General features: G+C 44.7%; 2 protein-coding genes across 9 annotated transcripts in view; both read left to right on the forward strand.

The window, feature by feature from the left end:
• Positions 1–22,955, forward strand: part of WDR77 (WD repeat domain 77) — a 111,516-nt gene that overhangs the window by 14,294 nt on the left and 74,267 nt on the right. The window lies entirely within an intron of this gene.
• Positions 1,974–17,988, forward strand: OVGP1 (oviductal glycoprotein 1). Its single transcript, XM_033435177.2, is given in 12 exon segments — positions 1,974–7,335; positions 7,743–7,947; positions 8,923–8,979; positions 10,642–10,807; positions 11,292–11,416; positions 12,704–12,812; positions 12,913–13,098; positions 14,671–14,787; positions 15,991–16,126; positions 17,112–17,564; positions 17,567–17,716; positions 17,719–17,988. Coding segments are annotated over 12 exon segments (2,070 nt in total). The 5' UTR covers positions 1,974–7,070; the 3' UTR covers positions 17,820–17,988.

Consider the following 22,955-nt stretch of genomic DNA (forward strand, 5'->3'; position numbering starts at 1 on the left):
TGTGTTGTACACCTGAAACTAATATAATATTATAAATCAACTGTACCTCAATTAAAAACAACAGACTGATTCTACAACATGCCCATTGATTCTAAGTTGCCTTACAGGCTTTCCTTTGAATTCCTGTTTTGATTGATTTAGCCAGAGCTGGTGTCTGTTGTTTGCAGCCTCACCACCCTGACAATTACTGTCTTGGTCCAGTGGGGAAAATGCTGCATGTTCTGTGAGGTTGGAAGTGAATAGAAGCTGTTGTCAGAGTTACGGGAATCTTCCTGCAAGGTCATCACTGTCATCAGGAATAACAGCCCCTCTTCGTTGATTTCTATGAAGGGTATTTTCTGTCTTGTTCTGACCCTGCTCTGCTGACTCCACCCCCGCCCCCTTCCCCAAGAGTCTTTCTGGGCCCCATCCACTCTCATGTGCCACCAAAGGTTGGGCAGCTGCTCATTAACATACACTTTAATAACAGTGTAGCAGGCGCAGTTGGCTGTCGAATAACTATTCTCCCTCCTTCCTCCGTATTTACCAACAGGACTTTGATTTTGTTCAGGTACAGGTGACCATGTCCTTTAGAGAAGAAACACATCAAGAACTTGGGTCCTGGATGATTGTGCTGAACACCTGAATTAAGCAGTGCTGATTAAGCCACCTCTTTTGGATTTCTTTTAATGTGAGTTAATAAGTTTTAATTTTGATTAAATTGCTTCTAGTTGAGTTTTCTGTTGCACCTAACAAATGCAAATAGTTAATAGTGCATTATATTTTTGAGTATTTACCTTTTAAACACTCTATTTAAAGTAATACTTTTAATCATCTGGATACTCTGAAAGGTAATTATTACTACTTTTGTTACATTCATTCATTTTTTGTTTGTTTTTAGATTCCACATGTAAGTGAAAACATACAGTATTAGTCTTTCCTTATCTCACTTCACTAAGCATAATACCCTCTAGGTCCATCCATGTTGTTGCAGATGGCAACATTTCATTTTTTTTGATGGCAGAGTAACATTCCATTGTACATATATACCGCATCTTCTTTATCCATTCATCAGTTGATGGACACTTAGGTTGCTTCCAAATCATGGCTATTGTAAATAATGCTGCTATGAACATTGGGGTGCATGTATTTTTGTCAAATTAGTGTTTTCATTTTCTTTAGATACATACCCAGGAGTGGAATTGTTGGATCATATGGTAGTTCTATTTTTAATTTTGTGAACAACCTCCATACTGTTTTTCATGGTGGCTGTACTAATTTACATTCCCACCAAAAGTGTACTAGGGTTCCATTTTCTCCATATCCTTGCCAACATTTATTTTATTTTATTTTTATTTATTTTTTTCCAACATTTATTATTGTTGTATTTTTGGTGATAGCCATTCTGACAGGTGTGAGGTGATATCTCATTGTGGTTTTGATTTGCGTTTCCCTGATGATTAGCAATGTTGAGCATCTTTTCACGTGCCTGTTGGCCATCTGTATATCTTCTTTGGAAAAATGTCTATTGAGGTCTTCACCCATTTTTTAAATTGATTTGTTTGTTTTTTGAATTGGCTGAATTTTTTGTGTATTTTTGAATTTACTCCCTAGTCAGACATATCACTTGCAAATCTCTCTCCCATTCAGTAGGTTGTCTTTTCTGAAACATAATTATTAATATTTTAATGTTATAGGTGGGAAAACAGGCTCATAAAGATTAAGCAACATGATCCAAGATTATATGGTCTGTCAGTCAGGGTCCTAAGGAAAACAGGTGGTATACTCAAATTAAGATAATGTGAAGAGGGTTTATTTACAAAGAGACTAACTACAGAGTTTTGGGAGTGGTGTAGGGGAATCATAGAGCTAGTATAGGAAGCCAGGGCTAGAAGAGTGGAGCTGTTACAGGGCGAGGTTACCTGAAACTGGAAGAAGAGATAGTCAGGTCGAGCAGTCTTCCTTGAGAGGAGCAGTGAACCTCGAAGGAGGGTTATGGTCATCTTGATGTGACCTCACAGGGAGTGATCCTTACCCTGACCTCACTCTCCTTCCTCCCTCTACTCTTCTGTCAGGCAGAGCCCACTGAGCTATTGGATGTAGTCCAAACAGACTAACTTGCAGGGGCAGAGAGCAAGGTGGAGAAGGATGGGGAGATAGAGGGACAATTGGAAAATATCTGTTGTGGTCCAGCCTGTTTGCCCCCTACTGTCCTCTCTTGTCCGAAATGCAGGTCAAATATCGTGACCTCAACACAAGAGATGCCCAAAGTTCCATCAGCTATTTATCATCATGGGATGATGTTCATTTGTTCATACTTTCACATTAAACCTAAACAATTAGCCATCAACAGTGCCCTCATATAAAGTAACAGGAGGGAAATGGGAAGATAAAAACAAGTAATATAAAATATAGCTGTTACAATCCCTGCTTCTATAAGTGGACCCAATGCCAGTTGCCTCTTTCTAAGCCAGAGTGTGCTCCTTGGCTGTGCTTTTTCTTAGCTCATTCATTCCAAAGGCAGACCATTTAATTGCTGGTTCTGGAGCTACAAAGATAAATCAGTCACGTATTCTGACTAAAAGAGCTCACAATAGATGAAATAGTTATTTAATTTTAAATTTAGGGTAATAAGGGGTAAGTAGATACCTGATCTCTGGTTTGTGATGAAATTAAAAGAACAAGAACAACAATGAAAGCAACTCTGCTTTAACTGGTTTTTTTTTTACCCTTGGGATTATTAATTATCAATAATGGATTATTCTTTGCTGTGGGAGGCTGTCTTGTGCTCTGTAGGGTGTTTAGCATCATCCTCAGCTTCTCCCCACTAGGTACTAGTAGCACCCCGCCTCCATCGTGACAACCAAAATGTCTCCAGACTTTGCCAAGTGTCCCATGGGGAGCAAATTATTGCCCAATTGAGAACAACTGGCTTAAAAAGTAAAGAAAGAGGCCACTGCATGGATGTGTAGCAACATATTTATATGTCTCCAAATAATGGCTATTTAGTCAGTTGGGATTTCCCTTTTGTTTTGTTTGTCTTTTGTTGTTACAAGTAAACCTGCAGTGAACATACTTTCTTTGCGTACTTGGGCAGATATGTCTGCATGGCAGATTTCTAAAAGTGAAGTTTCTGGGTTATAGGATTGTGATGTTCTCAAAATGACTTCTAAGGGGATTGAATAAATAGTGTTACCTTTACTGCTTTATTAAAATATTCTTTTTCAAATTGCCTCAAGTTTTACACTTAAATAATATCTAAGAAATAATGGCGTTTTTGGATAATTACATTTTATAACACAAATTAAAATAAACACATAGGGGCTTCCCTGGTGGCGCAGTGGTTGAGAGTCCGCCTGCTGATGCAGGGGACACGGGTTTGTGACCCGGTCCGGGAGGATCTCACATGCCGTGGAGCGGCTGGGCCCGTGAGCCATGGCCGCTGAGCCTGTGCGTCCGGAGCCTGTGCTCCGCAACGGGAGAGGCCACAGCAGTGAGTGGCCCGTGTACTGCAAAAAAAACCCCCAAAAACCCCAAAAAACCCACATAAATATTAAAAAATCCTAAGGTACAACCAAAAATCATCTTTTATATTAAATATTGGGAAACAATGCTCTAGTCTATCTCCTTCATTTTAGAGATGTGGTAAGGCTATTTCAAGTTTACACTGATCTGGAGTCAACACTCTTTGTGTTCTTATGTTATTCAACCAATTGCTTTTGTTCGAGTCATACTTCTCCAATTCTTCCACATGAGAATCATGAAAAGTTTGGTCAAATGCTTTGTTAAACCCACAGCCCTTCACGTCTGTGATCTTTCCTTCAACTAGTTGAGTGTGTAGAATGTGGAAGAGGTTGTGCTGCAGTGGGGATTTCTTCAGCAAGCCAACTAAAAGGTATTGTACGTGCCTCTTCTCATTTCGTGAGAACAGGCTGAGCATTGGGAAGGAGTGTTTCCTAAGCATCTGGGTGGGTGTGTGAAAATACAAAGCAACGGTCATACTTTTGACAGCAGGAACCCAAGGACGAGGATTGGGAGCGAGCAGTGCAACATGGCACAGTGACTTTCAACCTGACCCTCACTCAGCATTTCACTGTTCATCATCTCCTACACACAGAGGCTTAGTTGCCAATTCTTTGGCACAGTCATCCCTGAATGAAGCAGACGTCACTCCTGGGCATCCATTGTTATATCTTGCCGTTCTTCTCAGCATCATTAGTCACTTTTGAATGTATGGAAGAAGGAGGTCTGGGATCCAGCCTTGCCCACTGCAGCAGACTAGGAGCCCAGAACACTGAGCCAGGTGCAGGTGAAGGAGGTTCAGTTGGCAGGCAGATCTGGCCCTGTGATGGGTACAGCATGAACAGCTAGTGCTCCTGGCAGGAGTCTGGGTGGAAGGGCACAAACCTCGTGGGAAATCTCAGTGATGTGGTATCTGGGGAGCAGGAGGTGGGGTGAAGGGAGGCTTAGAAGCAGAGAGAAACAGGCATTCACATCAGGGTGGTCTTAAAAGACAGGCAGTAAGGCCCCAGGAGCCTGGAAAGAATGAGTCAGGACCCAGGCCCTAGGAAACAACTGGTGCCTACAGTTATAAACCAGGAAGAGAAATCAAAGCAGAGACCCAGAAACAAGACTTAAGGCACATGCGCTGGGAACTGGGAAACAAGTAAGAGCTTGGCCACTAGAGTTAGGAAGCGCACCAGGGGTGATCTACCAATGGTGCGAGCTGTTGCCAGATCTGATCCAGCACTGCATTTATGAGGCTTAAGTATCTCCTGATTCTGGTTAATATTAGCTCAAGGTATGGAGGGTGGCATTGAACATGCAGGCGGGACCTAATGGTAGTACAGAGCGGGAACTGGAGCTCAATCCTGTTTAGAAACAAAACTCATGTGCTTTACTCTACACTCATCCGAGAGATACAAGAGAGGGACACACACTGGCTCTGAGGAGTGTGATCCATGTGCTCACTAGACTAGAAGCTCCTTGAGCAGAAACTGTCTTCATCACCACATACCTAGGGTGCCTATCAGGGCCTGGCCTGTGCTCAGTGAATATTCATTGAATACATGAAGGAAGGCGAAGAGGGCTGAACAAATGGAGACACAGCCTCTGTTGGGTGGGGTATTCTCTGGCTTTCCCAAGTTTCAGTGAAATATCCTTGCCCTAAACATTCTATACCAACTTATTGTTCTTATTCCATGATATCCAAGCAACCTGCTGTTACAAGTTAAACTTTCCTAGTTTCTTCATATTGGAAATGAAGTGAGTTCAACCACTAGTCATTGTTACTTCCCAGTGTCATTTATTATATTGACATCTGGTTAGCACCTCAGTGGCATGTGGATTAGGTGAGCTGTGTAAGTCTCCAAGAGGATGAACATCGTGGATACATTGAGAACATCCAGTTTCTGGTTCCCCCTGATTGAGGTTCACACCCTGAAATATGGGACCTACTCATGATCTGAGAGCCTCGATAGCAGAAAAGAAAACTAGTAGATCATGAAAACACTGGAGTATAGATCTATGTTATTTATCCTTCATATTATTGTTATATTTTTAAAAAATTGGCTCCCAGGTGTCCAAAATTGGGTTCATTATATTGCTTAGGTTCATGACACCTCTCATGACAGTGTCACCATTGGCTCATATACTGGCTAAAACATTGCTGACTCAAACAAAAATTCAGATTTCTGTCTTCTCTTGAGAAATTGAAGAATCCTCCAAAAGATTGGTTCTATTTCACTGTAAGGCAGAAATTAGTGGCTACTCAGTGCTGTCCCTGTTCATACCAATCTCTGTTGTCTCCTGATAAGAGAAGTTGAAGTGTATCACTGGACTTGAACCGTTATTCTAATCAAGTGGAAAGTAAACTATTCTCTTGTGTCCACTTCACCGATTTACATTACCTGCCTGTCAGCATTTGAGTTTGAGAACCCTGCTCTGGGAGGAAACTCCTGTGCCATCCCTAATAACTACTACCATTCACTGAGCCCTTACTTATAGGCAAAGCACTGAACTAACAGTTTTTCACACATTATCTCTATTCATATAAAACCCTATGAGGTAAGATCAAGTGTTATCTCCATTTTACAGGTGTGGAAACTGAAGCTCAAAGAGCTAAATAACTGCCCAAGATGATAAAACTTCTAATTTTTGACACTGGAATTCAAACTTTGGCCTGCCTGAGTCCATAGCTGGGCCTTTTTTGTTTGTTTGTTAACATCTTTATTGGAGTATAATTGCCTTACAATGGTGTGTTGGTTTCTGCTTTATAACAAAGTGAATCAGTTATACATATACATATGTTACTGGGCCTTTTAAACTTTACATTACACAGCTTTTCTAACCACTAATCTTATAACAATAGAATTACTGCTGCCCTTCAGTGTTTCTTCCTCATACTCAGTCCACATGGGGCTGAATTCCAGAAAGAGGGGCTGAGTGCCACCCTGCCCTCGCCAGGGCCCATGGTGGACACCCGCTCTGTGCCAGTGTCAGAGGGAGTTGTTGCTTTGTTGGATCGGAGAGCTATAGCTCTGCTGGACGGGAGGACGGGAGATGCTGGGGTCACTGTGACTCTGGGGCAGCTGCCCATTAATCACTGTTCCTGGTTTTGTGTGTGTTTAGCTGGGCTATCCCAGTGTTGTCCCAGGGTCATACCTGGGGAAGAGCATATAAAGGGGCTTGAGGTCTAGACCTGCAGCTCTCAGACCACGGAGATGGGGAAGCTGTTGCTTTGGGTTGGTGAGTGTGGTGGGTCCCAGCTCCACAATGTCTCTTAGTTCAGGAGGTGCCAGGCTTCATAAGCTCATTGTCTCGCTGGTTCCTGGGAAGCATTCTGCGACTCGGGGCCCTGGATTAGGTAGAGGTAGGACAGGACACAGTGAAGGGCCAGAGGGGCCCAGGGAGGAGAGATCAGAGCAGTGGTGGTACCCTGGCTGCACATTAAACATTTTTATGCCTGGCTTCCACCTCAGACCAGTTCATTCAGAATCTCTGGGGGAGGAGCCAGGATATCACTACTTTTAAATTAGCATCCAGGGTTGAGAACCATTGACCTAGAGCTTTTGCTGGGACTTCTAAATGTCATGGTTGTCCCTGTGCAAAGCATGTGTGTATACGTATGGTGTTTACTGAAGTGGAAAGGAGATCAGATAGATCTGGCTTCACCTGCTCAGTGCAGAGAAGAGGAGAGAGGGAAGGGTGTGTGTGTCTCCATTTGCTTGAGTTGGTGGGTGTACTCAGAACTGGAGGGTGTGCTGGGGTGTGTCACTCCGGGTGTGCCTGTGAATCTGCGTGTGATTCCTCCTTTGTGTCCTGCAGGGCTGGTTCTTGTGCTGAAACACCACAATGGTAAGGACCCTGTGTGGTCCTCTCCAGAGCCAGGGAGAGTGTCCACCTGAGAAGTGCTCCATGTCTAGCGCTCTTGCAGCCCCGCCCTGCCCTGGCTCCGTGTCAGGGATCACTGACTCAATGCAGTTCAGCAGACGATTTTCAGTCACCTGCTCTTTGGCTCACTCCTTGTGCCAGGATCCAGACTCGAGGATCCATTCTGAACAGGGTTTCACAAGGCATTCTTCCCCCCGCCCCCGGGGACCCCAGCAGTGGGGGAGGGACCTGCCTTCAGTGTAGCTCTGGGGTGTGAGTGGGGGGGTGTTACTGTGGCCTTGCCTCTTGAGCTGTGTCCACGCTGCTCTGTGGAAGCTGAGCTCCATCCCCACCTTGGTTTCTGCCAACAAATGCCTGCTCTCCCCTGCCAGGTGCTGCCCACAAACTGGTGTGTTATTTCACCAACTGGGCATTTAGTCGGCCCAGCCCTGCTTCGATCCTGCCCCGGGACCTGGACCCCTTTCTCTGCACCCACCTGGTATTTGCCTTTGCCTCAATGAACAACAATCAGATTGTTCCTAAGGATCCCCAGGATGAGAAAATCCTCTACCCAGAGTTCAACAAGCTCAAGGAGAGGTGTGTTCCCTTTGGATGTGGGGCTGTATTTTACAAATGGAAGAGAGTTAATCCTTTTCTGCTGTGAGTCGTCCACTTTCCTCTGATTCTTGTGTCCTAACCTCCTGTCCAGGGCTCTCCGGAGCTTCCCTGCCTTGGGAGCTCCCCACTGACCAGCACTCTCAGCTCGTCCTTGCCTCCTTGCCTTCGTGGCTGCTGTGGCCCCTGCTTGGAATGCCCTCCTCTCTCTTCTCTGCCTGGCATCCCCCAACTCACCCTTCAAGCCCCGTGTTGAGGATTCTATGTGTTAATGCTGTTCAAGCGCTTCAGGGAGGGCTGTGCATCACAAATGCTTCACAAATGCTAGTGTTTCTGTTACCATCTATCACCTGCAAATGAGCCCCCCAAGGGAAGGGCCAATGTGAAATCTTTGTTCACCAGTGGCTGGGTCAGTGCCCGGCAGAGAGCTGGTGCTCAGTACTCCCTCCCCAGGACTCCTGGGCTCTCCTGTCCAGGGGGTGGTCTGTCACTGCATCCATGGTATAGAAGGGTAGGAAAAATCCATGTTACTAGATTATAAGCTCTGGAGAGGAGAGCAGGGAGCTTATCCTCTGTTCACTGCTGTATCTCAAGCACCTAAAGCAGTCAGTGGCAAATAATAATTGCTCAGTAAACGTTTGTGACTAAGAAAGTGAGTGAAGAGAAATTTTAGGAGGCTTTTTCTTTTCCTTTTTATGGGACTGTCATGGGAGCGGGGAGTTTGGGGGCCTTTGGGCAGCCTTGGCGTTCCTGGGTGTGATGACTTTTGTGTGGGCTAGTTGTTCTCCCTCTTTTCCTTCTTCCCTTCTTGGGTTCTGCTGGGCTCTGCTCTTTTATTCCTTAGTTTCCCCCACCCGTCTCCCCCGTTCCGTTCCTGTCCTCCCATCCCCCTTACTTGCCACAGTCCCCAAATGAATGAATGAGAACCCAGCTCACAGACTCTGTCCTGCATCACAGGAACAAGGAGCTGAAGACACTGCTGTCCATCGGGGGGTGGAACTTCGGCACATCGAGGTGAGACTGTGCTGTCAGGTCTTCTCTCTGGGGTGGGGGCGGTGTATGGGGGAGAAGCAGGCAGGCCGGAGGTGAGGACAGAGTGGGGAGCCAGCTGGGCTGTGGGGAGACACGCTAGTACTCCCCCGAGTCCTGACCTGGCCCTGGAGTCCAGGGTCCCCCGACCTCTCCTCCATGGTGAATGAGGGGAGACAAGGCAGGCTCAGGAGATGGTGAGAAAGGGGCTGGGGGGAAATGACGGGAAAATGGGGTGCTCACAGTTGTCCCCTCAATGCTTCAGAAGAGGCAGGGCTTTTGCCTCAGAGAGGGGAGGAGTCTTGTTTAGGACATGGATAAACCCCAAGCCTCCCAGGGCCTGGGTTTCCTCGCTTTATAAATGGAGCCAGTGGTATCAACCTGAAAGGATGGGAGGAAAGAAAGTGATATAAACCAGATGCTCAGCTGAGCACCTGGGCACATGGTCTGTGTCCAGTGCATGGTGGCTACTCTTCGTTACCCTCCAGTAGGCAGTGTGGAGGTGACAAACTGCCTTCATGTTCTCTGAAGAAACTTTCCCCCTATTTCATGGCTGAGGCCAAGGGTAGAGAGTTGCCTCCCTTCCTGCCTTAGAGGAAGGAGCTGTAGGAGAGGGGCACCTGGAAGCCTGAGAGTGGGGGAATGTGAGGAAGCACCTGGCACAGAACCCAGGAGCAATGCAGGGAGGATGCAGGGAGCTGGGTGAGAACTGGCTCTGCCTGACCCCAGGCCTCGCCTCTCCCTGGGCCACGACTTCTTGAACATTCGCTGTGTACACACGCTGGCCAGAGGCTTTGCATGCATTATCTCGTGGTTACTTGGGAGAGGCTTACAAAGTGGCTGTTTACATTCTAAATTTGCAGAGAAAAGCAGGAATGCGAGCTTAAGAAACTTACCATATTTCACACAGGTGACCATGAGAGATGGCCCAGCTATGGGTGGAAACCAGATAATGGAACTAGGCCTGCCTAAGTCTGAATCTGGTTAATTTTCTAATCATTGCACTCAGGACTAGTCCCAAATTGCTTAACGTTCAACTCCGATAACTTACAAGTTTTCCAATAGTGTCTTCACTGTGAAAGAGAAAGCACTAGAAAAAAAAAGAAGAAAGAAAACAATCAAACAGCCAAAGAACAAAAGAGCAAAGAGTACAGAACTCCTAGTCTGAGCATGGCCCTCCTGTGCCACGTTAGCTCAGAGATCTTTCTGGAAATGCTGGCCCTTGGCTCATGTTCCCTCCGCTAATCTGTTCAGGCAGAGAAAGTCAGTGCCAGGACAGGGTGTCAGGACTGAGCTGTTACCCACGAGGAAACAGCAGAGGGACAGTGCGTGGCTAGGGGCGGACCATGCTTTCAGAGGCCAAGCTGGCCTGAGCCTGCTCTCTCCACCCCAGGCTGTGTGCTTGTTTCCATCTGGCAGGGGAAGTTGTGGTTTGCAAATCCTCCCTGGAGCCTGAAGTCCCCATTCCTGGGTATTGGAGCCCCGTGCTGGGACGGGCTTTAAGAAGCTCTGAGAGATTCAACGACCTGCCTTCCTTTCCTCAGTCACATCCACTGTGCCCTCCATGGGGTGCGAACCAAGGGGTCTTGTAAGGGAAGCTGAGGTTGTGCAGAAAACACTCCTGGCCTCACCTCTGGTCTCCTGCAGGTTCACCACGATGCTGTCCACATTCGCCAACCGGCAGAAGTTTGTCACTTCAGTGATAGCCCTCCTGAGGACACACGGCTTTGATGGTCTGGACCTCTTCTTCTTGTACCCTGGACTCAGAGGCAGCCCCAGGCATGACCGCTGGACCTTTGTCTTCTTACTTGAAGTAAGGCCAGCCTGGCAGCTCCCGAATCCAGAAATGATTCTACTTTGATCATATCTGGGCTCAGGGCACAGGGGAAGCCTAAGGCCGGGCACAAGGGCAAGACAGCGGTAACAGAAGATTGTTTACTGCCATCACCTGCAGGTGTTGGACAAAGAGCTGCCTAGCAAGGGCCCTATGGCGGCTCTTTCTCTCTGTCACATCCGGGCCTTGGCCCAGCCCTCCAGCCTGAGTGATGCCTTCTCTGTGCAGGCCCTGGACTCCCTCAGGTGGGCTGTCTGAACTCTGCTCCTGGGCCTGCTGCCAGCCTTCTGTTCAATGACTTACCACATTGGCTCACGTCCGCCTTTCTCACGAGCCGGTGGGCAGGGCCGGTGTCTGACTCTCCTGGCTCAAGGGGCTCCGTAAATAAAGGTTTCTTGGATGAGTCTTGTTTTCCCAGACTCTGCTTTGTCGGGTTCTCGCGTCTGCCTCTCTTTCTTCCCAGGAGCTCCTGCTTGCTTTCAGGAAGGAGGCGCAGCTCACCATGCGTCCAAGGCTGCTGCTCTCCGCTGCTGTCTCTGGGGATCCCCGTGTCATCCAAAAAGCGTATGATGTGCACCTCCTGGAGAGGTGAGTGGGTGCTGCGTTGGTGGGCAGGACATTGGAGGGAAGGAGACATCTCACGCTCAGAACCCCAGAGGTGCCCAAGCACTGTCCTTGAGCTTTTCAAGTTCCTGCCCTGCTGTAAGTGCACCTTTGGGAGGTGGGCTGATCAGGAGCATAGGTGGGGACAAGGGTTATTCCATTATATTCTGGGCTTTCCTTAGGAGATCAGAGGGAGGTGATGTAGTACCAGTCCACACCACAGCATCCTCTTGGGTAGAGATCTGTATCGCCTATCGCTGGGTCTCTAGGAGAAGAATCCAGGAGTCTGGCCTCTGCTGTCCCAGAGTCCCCTTAGACATACACTGTGTGCCAGATGGCTGGTATCATAGAGATGGATTAATTACCAACTACTGCCACTGAAACAAAAATACGAATGCCCAGTCAGGCCCAGTTTTCAGAGCACAGGTCTTCATGCAAAAGTTACAAAATCAGGCAAAGAGAGCTCCTAACTTTCTGGACAGCTCTGGACTAATTTTCTCAAAGCTCAAGAATCGGGTATTCACAGATGTGATAACTGAGGTAGAGGCAGAACACAAGAAGTCACACGCAATTTTTGCATGTGATTACACTTAAGGAGAGTGGTTCCATGGTGGCAGGAAAGGTGAGAGACATAGTGGGGCACAATTGGCTAGTGTTGGTCTTACAGCCAGGCAGGGTTGAGTGAGACCACCTTCACCTAGCTGGGTCACCTTAGACAAATTAGATAACGGTCTGAGTTTCAATTTCTTCATTTTAAAATGGAGACAATTGTAGTACTTAGGGCATTGGACAGATTAAAATTAAATTAGATAATCCATGTTAACCTGGACACCTGTGACCTGGTAGGGCTCAATTACACTTTGTCATTTGGAAAGCTTTCTGGAAGAGATAGGTTTCAATGGTTCCTATAATGGTAGAAGGACAGAAGCTTTTTCATGCTGTGGGTCAAAACTGCTTACACATGACGATTTATGCAGACTCTGTTGCACTTGTATCAGCCTGAATGCCTTTGTTTTCTGTTCTGACCCCTGCTCACTCCCTTGGTTACTCTCAGCATGGCATAGGTCCTGATGCACCGCCGTCCCTAACCAGCTGTGTGTTCCAGGGGCAGCCTCTCAAGTGGAGGGCACAGCTTGGGCCGTCCCCACAGGCAGAAATGGCAGGGAAGTTGGGTGCCCAATTTACAGCTAGTTAGCTAGTCATCGCTGTGATGATCGGACTTGAAAATCTAGCTAGCACGATCTTCATATCTCCTCTTCCTGCCCCTTACAGACTACTGGATTTCATCAGCGTCTTGTCTTATGACTTACATGGAAGCTGGGAAAAGTTCACAGGACACAATAGCCCGCTGTTCTCTGTGCCCAAGGACCCCAAATCTTCGGTAAGAAAGAGAAAGCTCTCATGTGGCCCAGAAATCTGTCCCTGAGTCAGCCCATTGGCTCCTGGTAAGAAGGAGGGGTTTGTGTTCTTCCTGCCTGCAGGCATATGCCATGAACTACTGGCGAAAGCTTGGGGCAGCACCTGAGAAGCTCCTTATGGGGCTCCCCACCTATGGACGTACTTTTCGCCTCCTCAAAGCCTCTGAGAATGAGTTGTGGGCAGAAGCTGTGGGACCGGCATCTCCAGGGAAGTACACCAAGCAAGCTGGCTTCTTGGCTTATTATGAGGTGACAGGAATGGGGAGCTCTGTCTATTAGTTAGGGCTCTCACACCCCAGCCCAGGGCAAGAGCAAGGACAGGGAGAAAGGCAAGAGTGAGGGCTGGAGACAGGACAAGGAGGTGGTTTCCTGGGGCAAGGGAAACCCACTCTCTGGGATATTCTCTGTTTCTTCTGGGGAAGTTATTTGAGTCCTTTGTTAGGGGTGAGGGATTAGGTGGAGTCTGAATGGAGCGGGACAGATAATTTTACCCCTTAGAAGAATCTTAAAAGATATTTAAGTCAATCCTGACTTAATATATGGCCTAAACATAATTAATATTTGCTATATATATATATATATATATATATATATATATATATATGTCCTCTCACTCTCCCTGATTTCCAGATACCCCTCACCCAGCTTCAATCAATAACCACTCATGGCCAATCTTGTTTCTTCCCTGCTCCCTGAATCGCTCCCTCCCACTACTAGATAATTTTGAAGTAATTCAAGGCATCTCCCATCACAGATTCTTTCTCCTCTACCCTAACTCCACTCCCTAATCCCCATCTCAGCAAAGCTTACTGTTGACTGAAGGAAAGAGACATGGACCCAAGGGATGTGAAACAAGAGAGAAGACAGTAAGGGGCACTGAGTGGGTGGCTATATTACCTGTGAATGTCTTATGACACAGGTGGATTTTGAGCAGATCTTTGAAGCACAGGTAGAGTCCTGATGGGCAGGAATGACAAGATGGGAAGGACCTCCTAGGCAGAGAACAGCAGGCACATAGACACAGGTGTGTAGGGGCGCCAGGGGGTGAGCTGTGTCTTTACCTGAGGTAGTAGTGGAGATGCTGGTGTCTCTCCAATCTCTATTCTGTGCTGGCTCCCTGGAGATGTTTTCCTGCTAGTCCAATGAAGCATGGTTATGAGTGATAACATAGTTGAAGGAGTGTTCTTGAAAGACATTATGGGTCAAAGAAATTTTGGTAGACTAAACCTTTAATTAAAAAAACAAAAACAAACCTTATACATTAACTTCTGCAGCCCAACTTGAACACATCTACGTCTTTGCAGTCTATGGTCTCCAGCTCAGGGATGGGTACCCAGTCCACACTCAATGCTTCTTTGATTGTAATAACCTAGTTCTCCCTACCTTCGAGACCTTTATATTTATTATAGATTCGAAAGTTAGTTTGATAACTACCTAGATGGGGCAGTTTATGTTGGTTTTAATGAACAGAGGAGATACTTGTTCATGAAAATTCTTTGTAAAAGATACAGTTTGGTCCAGAGTCAAGTCTGTTACTGTAGTAGTTTGGTATTGACATTATTTACCAAACCCTGGTTTGGTTACTTAAGGATGTCAGCCACTCCTTGGTTCTCTCTCTGTTTATCCATCGCGGATGTCAGAGGAAGGAATGTGCAGTAGTAGGAATTTTGCAGAATAGAGAGAAGGTCCCTTGTGAGTGGCTTCCCCGCCCCCTCTTTGGTCTGCCTTCTTCTCACTCCCTGGTGGGGGATTCTTGGGTTCTTTATCCTTGCTGGCGCTTCCCTCCGTGGCACAGAACTGACCTGGTGATCTTCTTGGCAGATCTGCTCCTTCATCTGGAGAGCGAAGAAGCGCTGGATTGATGATCAGTATGTCCCATATGCCTACAAGGGGAAGGAGTGGGTTGGCTATGATGATGCCGTCAGCTTCAGTTACAAGGTGAGACCTTGTTCCTTTCTTGCTCCAGCATAGAGTTTCCCTCTGCTTCCATGAGGCCTTTGTCTGTACAGTGTGTGAGTGTATGTGTGTGTGTACCTATAAAACTGGCAGGTTAACTTGTTAGCCTGTAAGTAGAAAAAAATCTCAGAATCTTCAGTTTCAAACTTAACAATTATGGGGTTCATTCTTATTTTACATTTGGGAGAAGTAAAGCCCAGAAGGAGCCAACTGATTTGGCTTTGGAGCTGTTTGGATGTGACAGATTGTATCTTTTCCATCAGCCTTACAGAAAACACTCATAAAGTAATAATAAAACCTGGATTCAAGGCTAAACATCCTCCTTTCAGTTATATCTGAAGTTTAAAAAATCATGGATAAAAGCCTTTATTTTCTTATATGTGTAAAGGGTACAATATTATGTGCTCTACTCCTCCTTTCTAGCATCGCTACGGTATAAGGTATGTTGATGTGATTTTTAAAAACTAAAGCAATATCTATCATTTAATATGATGATAGTGGTGATTAGCAGGCTGGGGAGCCAGACAGTATTTAACATTTATGAACATTTACTATGTGCAAAGCATTGCTCCAAATATTTTACATGTAGGAATTTAAAAATTGTTTTTCAAATCGTGGCAAATTATATACAACATAAAAGTCACCATTTTACCCATTTTGTTACAGTTCAGTAGCATTAAGTACATTCACATTGTTGTGTAACTATCACCCTTATCCATCTCAGAACTTTCTTGTCTTCCCAACTGAAACTCCACGCCTGTTAAACAACTGCCCGTTCCTCCCTCATGCAGCTCCTGCTAATCCCAGCTCTACCTTCCATCTCTATGAATTTAACTACTCTAAGTACTTCTGTGAGTGGAATCATAGTATTTGTCTTTTTGTAACTGGCTTATTTCACTTACCATAATGTCTTCCAATTCCATCCATGTTGTAACGTGTGCATGTAGGAGTTCTTTGGATCCTAAAAATGTTGGAAATGTTACTATCCATTTTTTTTTACACATGAGGCAACTAAGACACATAGCTTTATGTAACTTTTTCAAGATCCCATAGCTAATAAGCAGTAGAGGCTAGATTCAGATCCAGACTACATGCCTAACCATCCTGCCATATTGCCTTCTGAGAGCCCATCTGTTTTTGCCATTGTACCTAGTACAGTGGGTTGACTGACTACTGCTTTTTCAGGCATTTTTCATAATGAGAGAGCATTTTGGGGGGGCCATGGTGTGGGCATTGGACCTGGATGACGTCAAGGGCACTTTCTGTGGAACTGGCCCTTTCCCCCTTGTCTACACATTGAATAATCTCCTGGTGAAGGCTGGTGAGTAGCTATGACCTGGAAACTGGGGTTGGCTGTTGCATACCCAGCTACTGGCGCGTGCTTTCTGTTAGATCTAAAGGCTTTGGTGAGGCAACATGACACTGAAAGAGGAGAATAAACTTTGATGCCACGCTAGTCTGCTTTCTAATCTTGGTTTGAGTGCATGCTCTATTTGACCTCTGTGAGCTTTGTTTTCCCCATCTACAAAATGGGAGTAATCCTTACACTCAGGACATTATACAAACTAAATGAGATATGGAATGAAAACTTGCTGGCTCATAGTGAACACAATATATGTTAGTTTATTTCTCTATTTCTTTTTCCTGTTTTCATGGGACAAGAGCCAGAAAAGGAAATTCGGTTTCTTTTTGATATCTCTTTGATAGTAGAGACTGCCTTGGCAGTTAGGAGATGGAACCTGGCATGCTAGAGCTGCAACAATCTTGGAGGTGGTCTATAACCCTCATTTTGTGAGGAGACTAGGGCTCAGAAAGATAATACAGCCAGTCGGGGTGGAAATGGGACTCCAACCCAATTCTTTACAGCATGCTGTCTAGAGCAGCTTCCTGGCCCTCAGCCTTGTTCCTGGTGCCTCCCAGGATGGGGGGACACAAAAGGGTTCTCCTTGAGGATTCCACAAGTAAGAAATAGGCTTTGGGGGCAAGGTCTTACTCAAGGTGCAAAGGTCAAATCAAGGGCTTAAGCGTAGAGAACTGGCAGACTCATCCTTGGGGTTACTCACTGGAAATGTAACAGACCCACTGAGTACCCATGGGTCCCTGGGATCATGTTAACATGATGAGGTAGGGGAGCAGGGCTTCCATGTGTTGAGATTTTGTCTATGTCCTCAAGTGGGTACATTAGGAAATCCTCCAATTCTGGTTTGGGAGCAGGTACTTCAGCCCTGGAGTGGGTCTAGTCCTGCCAGTAATAGGATGGGAAGGAAGGGGTAGGAATCTCAACCTTTTCTGATGATTTCCTCTAGAGTTCAGCTCAACTCCTCCACCAAACTTTTGGCTCTCAACTGCTGTGAATTCTTCAAGAATTGGCCCAGAAAGGCTGACTGTGATCAAGGATTTGACCACTGATTTGGGGATCTTGCCCCCAGGAGGGGAGGCTGTGGCCACCGAGACCCATAGAAAGTCTGAAACTATGACCACAGTCCCCAGAGGTGGGCTTGTGACCCCTACAAGGGAAACTCTGTCCTTTGGAAAACACCCCCGAGCTCCAGAATGGAAGACTGAAACCCCTGGAGAGGAGACCATGACCCCTGTGGGCCACCAGGCTGTGACCCCTGGAGGGATAACTGTGGCTCCTATGCATCTTCAGACTGGAGAGAAAACCATGCCCCCAAGAAGGAAGGCTGAAGCCCCTGAGAAGATGACCATCCCCTCAGGAAAGATGACAGTCACCCCTGCTGGGCAGACTGAGACTCTTGAGAAGAGAATTTGACTTCTGAGGTGGACCCTGAACCCCTGGTGGGTTACTTTGGTCTTCACACAGAAGCTGAAAACTGGATGCTACTCTCTGGTCCTGTCATCTCGCCCCCAGGACACACTCCTCTTGCTTTTGACAAGCCCTTTGTTCCCACTGATGGAATCATTCCTCTGATGACTCAGTAACCCTTCCAGTGAGTCCTCTCTCTCTAAAGAAAGAAAATCCAGAAAACTCTGCTGTGGACCGAGGATCTTAAGATCTGTTGTTGGCAGAAACTGGGGAAAGTCCTTGCCTTTCCTTCTAGGTCCCCTGACCAAAGCTGCCTGTGCCCAGCCATTCATAAACCATTCTTGGGGCAAAGCAGGCCCCAGGCCACACTGAGTTAATCTCTCTTCTGTTGAATAAACTGGAAGCATAAGAATTCATTTGAGTTCTCTGAAGTTCTTTTCTTGAAATGACCTGTGCTAGCCAGTTATCAGCTTCTCCCTTTCAAGGTCACTTTCCTCTCCTGTTATTTTTGGAAAGAGGGAGTTTGTGTCTAGCCCATGCTGATGTGGATTCCAGTGTCCATTATGTGCTTCCCTCTCTGCCATGAACAACTGCTGACTTCACTGTTGGTCAGAGCCAGAATCTCCTCTAGAGAAGTTTTCCATACTCCCCAAGGGGCCTGAGAGAAGGAGGAGGGGGTTGTGCCTTCCAATTATATTCCCTACTTTGTAAAGTCTTAGTTGTCTCTGAAAAAACACCCCCACCTATTCTCTCCATAAGAAGTGGTGGAGGAGAAGACAAAATCGTTATTTTTTGTGTTACCTGCAAACTTCTAGGTCTCCTCCAGAAACACCAGTTCCTATACTACACACTGCAGTCCACCTACAGAGTATTTTCCTGGGCATGATTGACCCTCATAGTCAATATAGACACAGGACCAATTTCTAGCCCCCCTTTTCTGGGAAACAGTGATGCTAGTGAGTGTCAGATCTACCACCAATATTACCTTTTCTTTTGCAAGTGCAGCCTCCAAGACTTTAAGATAAGGGTCTCATTAAAATACCTGTGGGAGCAGGCACCTATCATAAATGGTTAAAGCAGGTGTAGTCTGTATCCACACATGTGTGGGCACATGTTCCCTGGACCATGTTGCCACACCATAAATCCCAAATCAGTTAAGCTGCGAAAGAAACCAACCTCAAAACTTAGTGGCTTACAAAACAGCTATTTATTTAGCTCATAGATCTAAAATTTGGTAACTTAGGCTGTGTTCAACTAGGTGGGTTTTTTTTTTTTTTTTTGGATTGAAAAACCAGGTTGTTTTTATGGTCTGAACTGGTCTTGGCTGGAATGGCTCAGGCATCTTCAGTCAGCTAGTGGGTTGGGTTGGGGTGGACTGGTTTGTCATGGCCTCAGCTGGGCTGACTGAGGTCTCTTTGCATGAGAACTTGCATTCTTCAACTGGCTAGTTTACATGGTTGTGGTCTCATTGTTACTAGAAAGCAAGAGAGAAATCTCCAATAGACAATTTTTAAGTCTCTGCTTGAATCTTATTTACTGTTGTTCCATTGGCCGAAGCAAGTCAAATGACCAAACCCAGAGTTAGAATGGTAGGGAATTATCCAAGTGGATACAGGGAGGCAAGAATAAACTGGAGGATATTACCGCAGTAACCTACCATACAAGCTCAATATTCCTGTGTTTAAGAGAAGCTAAACTTACAGGTGTGTGTGTGTGTGTGTGTGTGTGTGTGTGTGTGTGTGTGTGTGTGCGCGTGTGCACGTGCTTTGATAGCACAATTGGATCAAAGGGTTCCATGTTCGTATTAAGGTTTGATGGAATAGAGGTGGGTTGTCATTTCATTCTGGACACCGGATTATCTTGTTTCTTCTTCTACTTTTTGTATAAACCCTATACTCATCTCCTTAAAGGTTAGGGCTTATATATTTAATTGGTCTTTCTTATAGTATAGAAAAGAGAGAGAGGTGGAGCTTTTTCCACTAGCTCCTATATGGACAATAAATATTTCTGGTGAATCTTTGTGATTTTTTTTTCTGTCCCCTTTTCTGCATGTGCTTTATTCAAGGGTAATGTGTCTGGCCGTTTCTATTTATCTCTATATTTTAAAAATCTTACTTATAAGCTTCTGGGAACTTATCTTTTAGCTGTAAATTGGTTGGAACTTCCAACTTCATCATCTCTTTCAAAACATAGATCAGTGGGCAGTCAAGGTTCTACCCTGTATTGGTCACAAGTAAAGGGGAAGCGGGGAGTTCAATGTTGAGGTCACACATTCTCTTGTGAACTTGTTCTGAAAGTGAACTCATTCTGCAATGAAACCTGACAAATACTGGTTTTATTCTGGTAGGCCATGGACTCAGGTAAATATTAGGATTTTTATACTATGACATATATAAAAGTAAGGACAGATATTGGGGGTAAATAGCAGTCTTTGCCATACATCTGCCCTTTTGGCCATTCAAATATCTGTGCAAACCCTTCTTTTATGTTTAGAACCACTTATTATCTTCCTGGAAATTGACTCCAAAGTCCCTTCAATTACTGCCTGCAGCTCAAAGGCCAAGGTTTTTGGGTGGTACACAGTCCTCGTGATTATGCCCTAAGTTGACCCCCATGGCCTGATAACCTATAAACTACAAGGCAAGTTATTTTCATCTCCCCCAGTAAAAATTCCCTTTGGAAAAATAAAAGAATGGGAAACATTACAAAGTTCATATCCTGTTGACTATGAATTACAAAGACTCCCTCCTTGGCAGGGTGTGAGTTCTTTGGTTAGTTCACCTGCCAGCCCCTAGTTCTCTCTGATAGGAATCTCTTGTCCATTTCAGAGAAGAAGCAGAGTGTGTGGTTAATGTGTGTATCCAGACCAGACCGTGTTTATTCTGATCTTTGCTTTTTTGTGACCTTGGGTAGGTTACTTACCTTCTTCAGGCTTCAGTTGCCTTTTTGGTAAATGTGAGGACTCAGTGTGTGAATTGATATGCTTAAAACACTTAGAAGAGTGCCTGGCACGTGATACACATGCCATATTCCTGACTGCTGTCTCGGAGCCTTCTCTTGCCCATTTCCTTCATGACCGCGTCTGAAGCAGGCTGTGGAGAGTCTACAATTCCAGTGGGCTGTGCAGTATTTGTAGCTTGTTTTTTTTTGTTTGTTTTTTTTTTAACGTGTACAGCATTATTATTTCTACTTCTGTATACACTACAGTGTGCTTACCACCAAAAGTTTAGTTTCCATCCATCACCATGTAGCTTGTTTCTTGATGGTGCACTTTTGCGGGGTGAGGAGTTGTTTTAAGATTTGAAAAATCACAGAATTTTCAGGCTGAGCTAGAGTGCTTTAGAAATACAAATTCCCCAAAGCTTGGCAGGGATAGAAATATATGAACAGAATCCAAATTTAAAGTAAGATGATGCTAATAATTGTCAGGCTGAGAAATCACACAACCCAAGAAGATGATGTTCATTTTCTGTTTTACCCCACTGTACCTACTCTGGGGTGGTCAGTAGAGCTGAATCTCTCTCTCTCTCCTCTCTCCTCTCTCTCTTACACACACACACACACACACACACACACACACACACACACACACACACACACACATACACACACACAATCTCTGCCTGCTTTTATTTGCCTTAATTTTGCAGACAATCTTCTTCATCTGATCAAGTCGATTGCTGCTGGAATCCCCAAAGTAATATCTTCCCAGTGAAAGGAATACTTATCTCACATGATAACTCTATGTCAATTGCAAGAAAGACCCTGGTGGCCTCATGAGGGTCATGTGCTAATCCTGGTATCAGTCATTGTTTCTAGGGAATGAGGCTCCAAAATTTTTCTGGGCCTAAATAATGTACCCATCACTGAGACCAGAAGTGGGAGAGGGAGCACTAACAAGGTTTGCCTCTCTTGAAGGAAGTGGAGGTAGGGGAAGGGTGAACTCCTAGGGAAGGAGTTTGGAGCTGAAAAAATCTAATATAACTCATGATATTGTTGTGAATGCTTGTTGAATTATAGTATATAAATACTATATCTAAAACGAAAACAAAAACACTAATTTGAAAAGATACATGCACTCCAGTGTTCATAGCAGCATTATTTACAATTGCCAAGATATGGAAACAACCTAAGTGTCCATCAACAGATGAATGGATAAAGAAGATGTGGTATATATATACACAATGGAATACTACTCAGCCGTAATAAAGAATAAAATTTTGCCATTTGCAGCAACATGGATGGACTTGGAGGGCATTATGCTATGTGAAATAAGTCCAACAGAGAAAGGCAAATACTGTATGATATCACTTATTATATGTGGAATCTAAAAAATACAACAAACTAGTGGATATAACAAAAAAGAAGTGGACTCACAATTATAGAGAACAAACTAATGCTTACCAGTTGGGGGTGAGGGAACAAAAAAGGGGTAGGAGAGTGGAGATACAAACTATTGGCTTAAGGATATATTGTGCAACACAGGAAATATAGCCAATATTTCACAATAACTGTAAATGGAAACCTTTAAAAATTATATTAAAAAATTAAAAATATTTTAAAAATTTAAAAAGTAAAGAATTATGGAGAGCAATCAATGAAATACCTTCTAACTACACTTAATATATGCAAAAAATAAAAATTATAAAAATACAAAGCCTATAAGTTATATAATCATGCTGGTCTATAAAGTTAATTAATATAGTCTATCCAATTATATATAAAAATGTACCTCTAGAATTCTGAAAGTAAGCACGTATTTTAGCTGTTCCTCCAGAGGGTTATTTGTTCATTTATTAACAGCAGAGTCAATAGCACAATGCTTTAAATAAACATGTATCAATAGGCCTTACAATCATGCTTATATTGGTATCAAGTACCGTAGTCCAGTAGTGCCACACATGGTGCTCTGGTGTGGTAAGGCATGTCATAAATAATTTGACAGAATAATAGTTAAAATACTGAAGGTAGTGACTATGTACTGCTTTAATATAATTGAAGACTCAAGAGTTTTCCTATTTTACCCTTATAGTCCTTTTCATTTCAAATGTTTTCTTGAGCAGAAAATAATTTTCATAGCTACAATTAGCATGATGAGAATTGTGCAGATCCAGTGCAGGTCCTTTGGTTGTGTCTTGGCTGGTGAGAAACCATGTTGAGAATTGCCCTTCTGGCTACATTCATTCGTCATAATGTTCTTTGAACTCATCACACAACTTTCTTCTTTTATGCTATTGCTCAAACTTTTCTTCTGCCTCCAATGGCTCTTCCACTTCCCTTACTTCCTCATCTAGCTTCCTGTAGGATTGTTACTCAAATGTTACCTCTTCTGTGAAGCCTTTTTATCCCACCAGGAGCTATCACTTCTTCTCTGCTTGCTTTA

Source organism: Orcinus orca, chromosome 1 (assembly GCF_937001465.1).
Source record: "Orcinus orca chromosome 1, mOrcOrc1.1, whole genome shotgun sequence".
Taxonomy (NCBI): Eukaryota; Metazoa; Chordata; class Mammalia; order Artiodactyla; family Delphinidae; genus Orcinus; species Orcinus orca.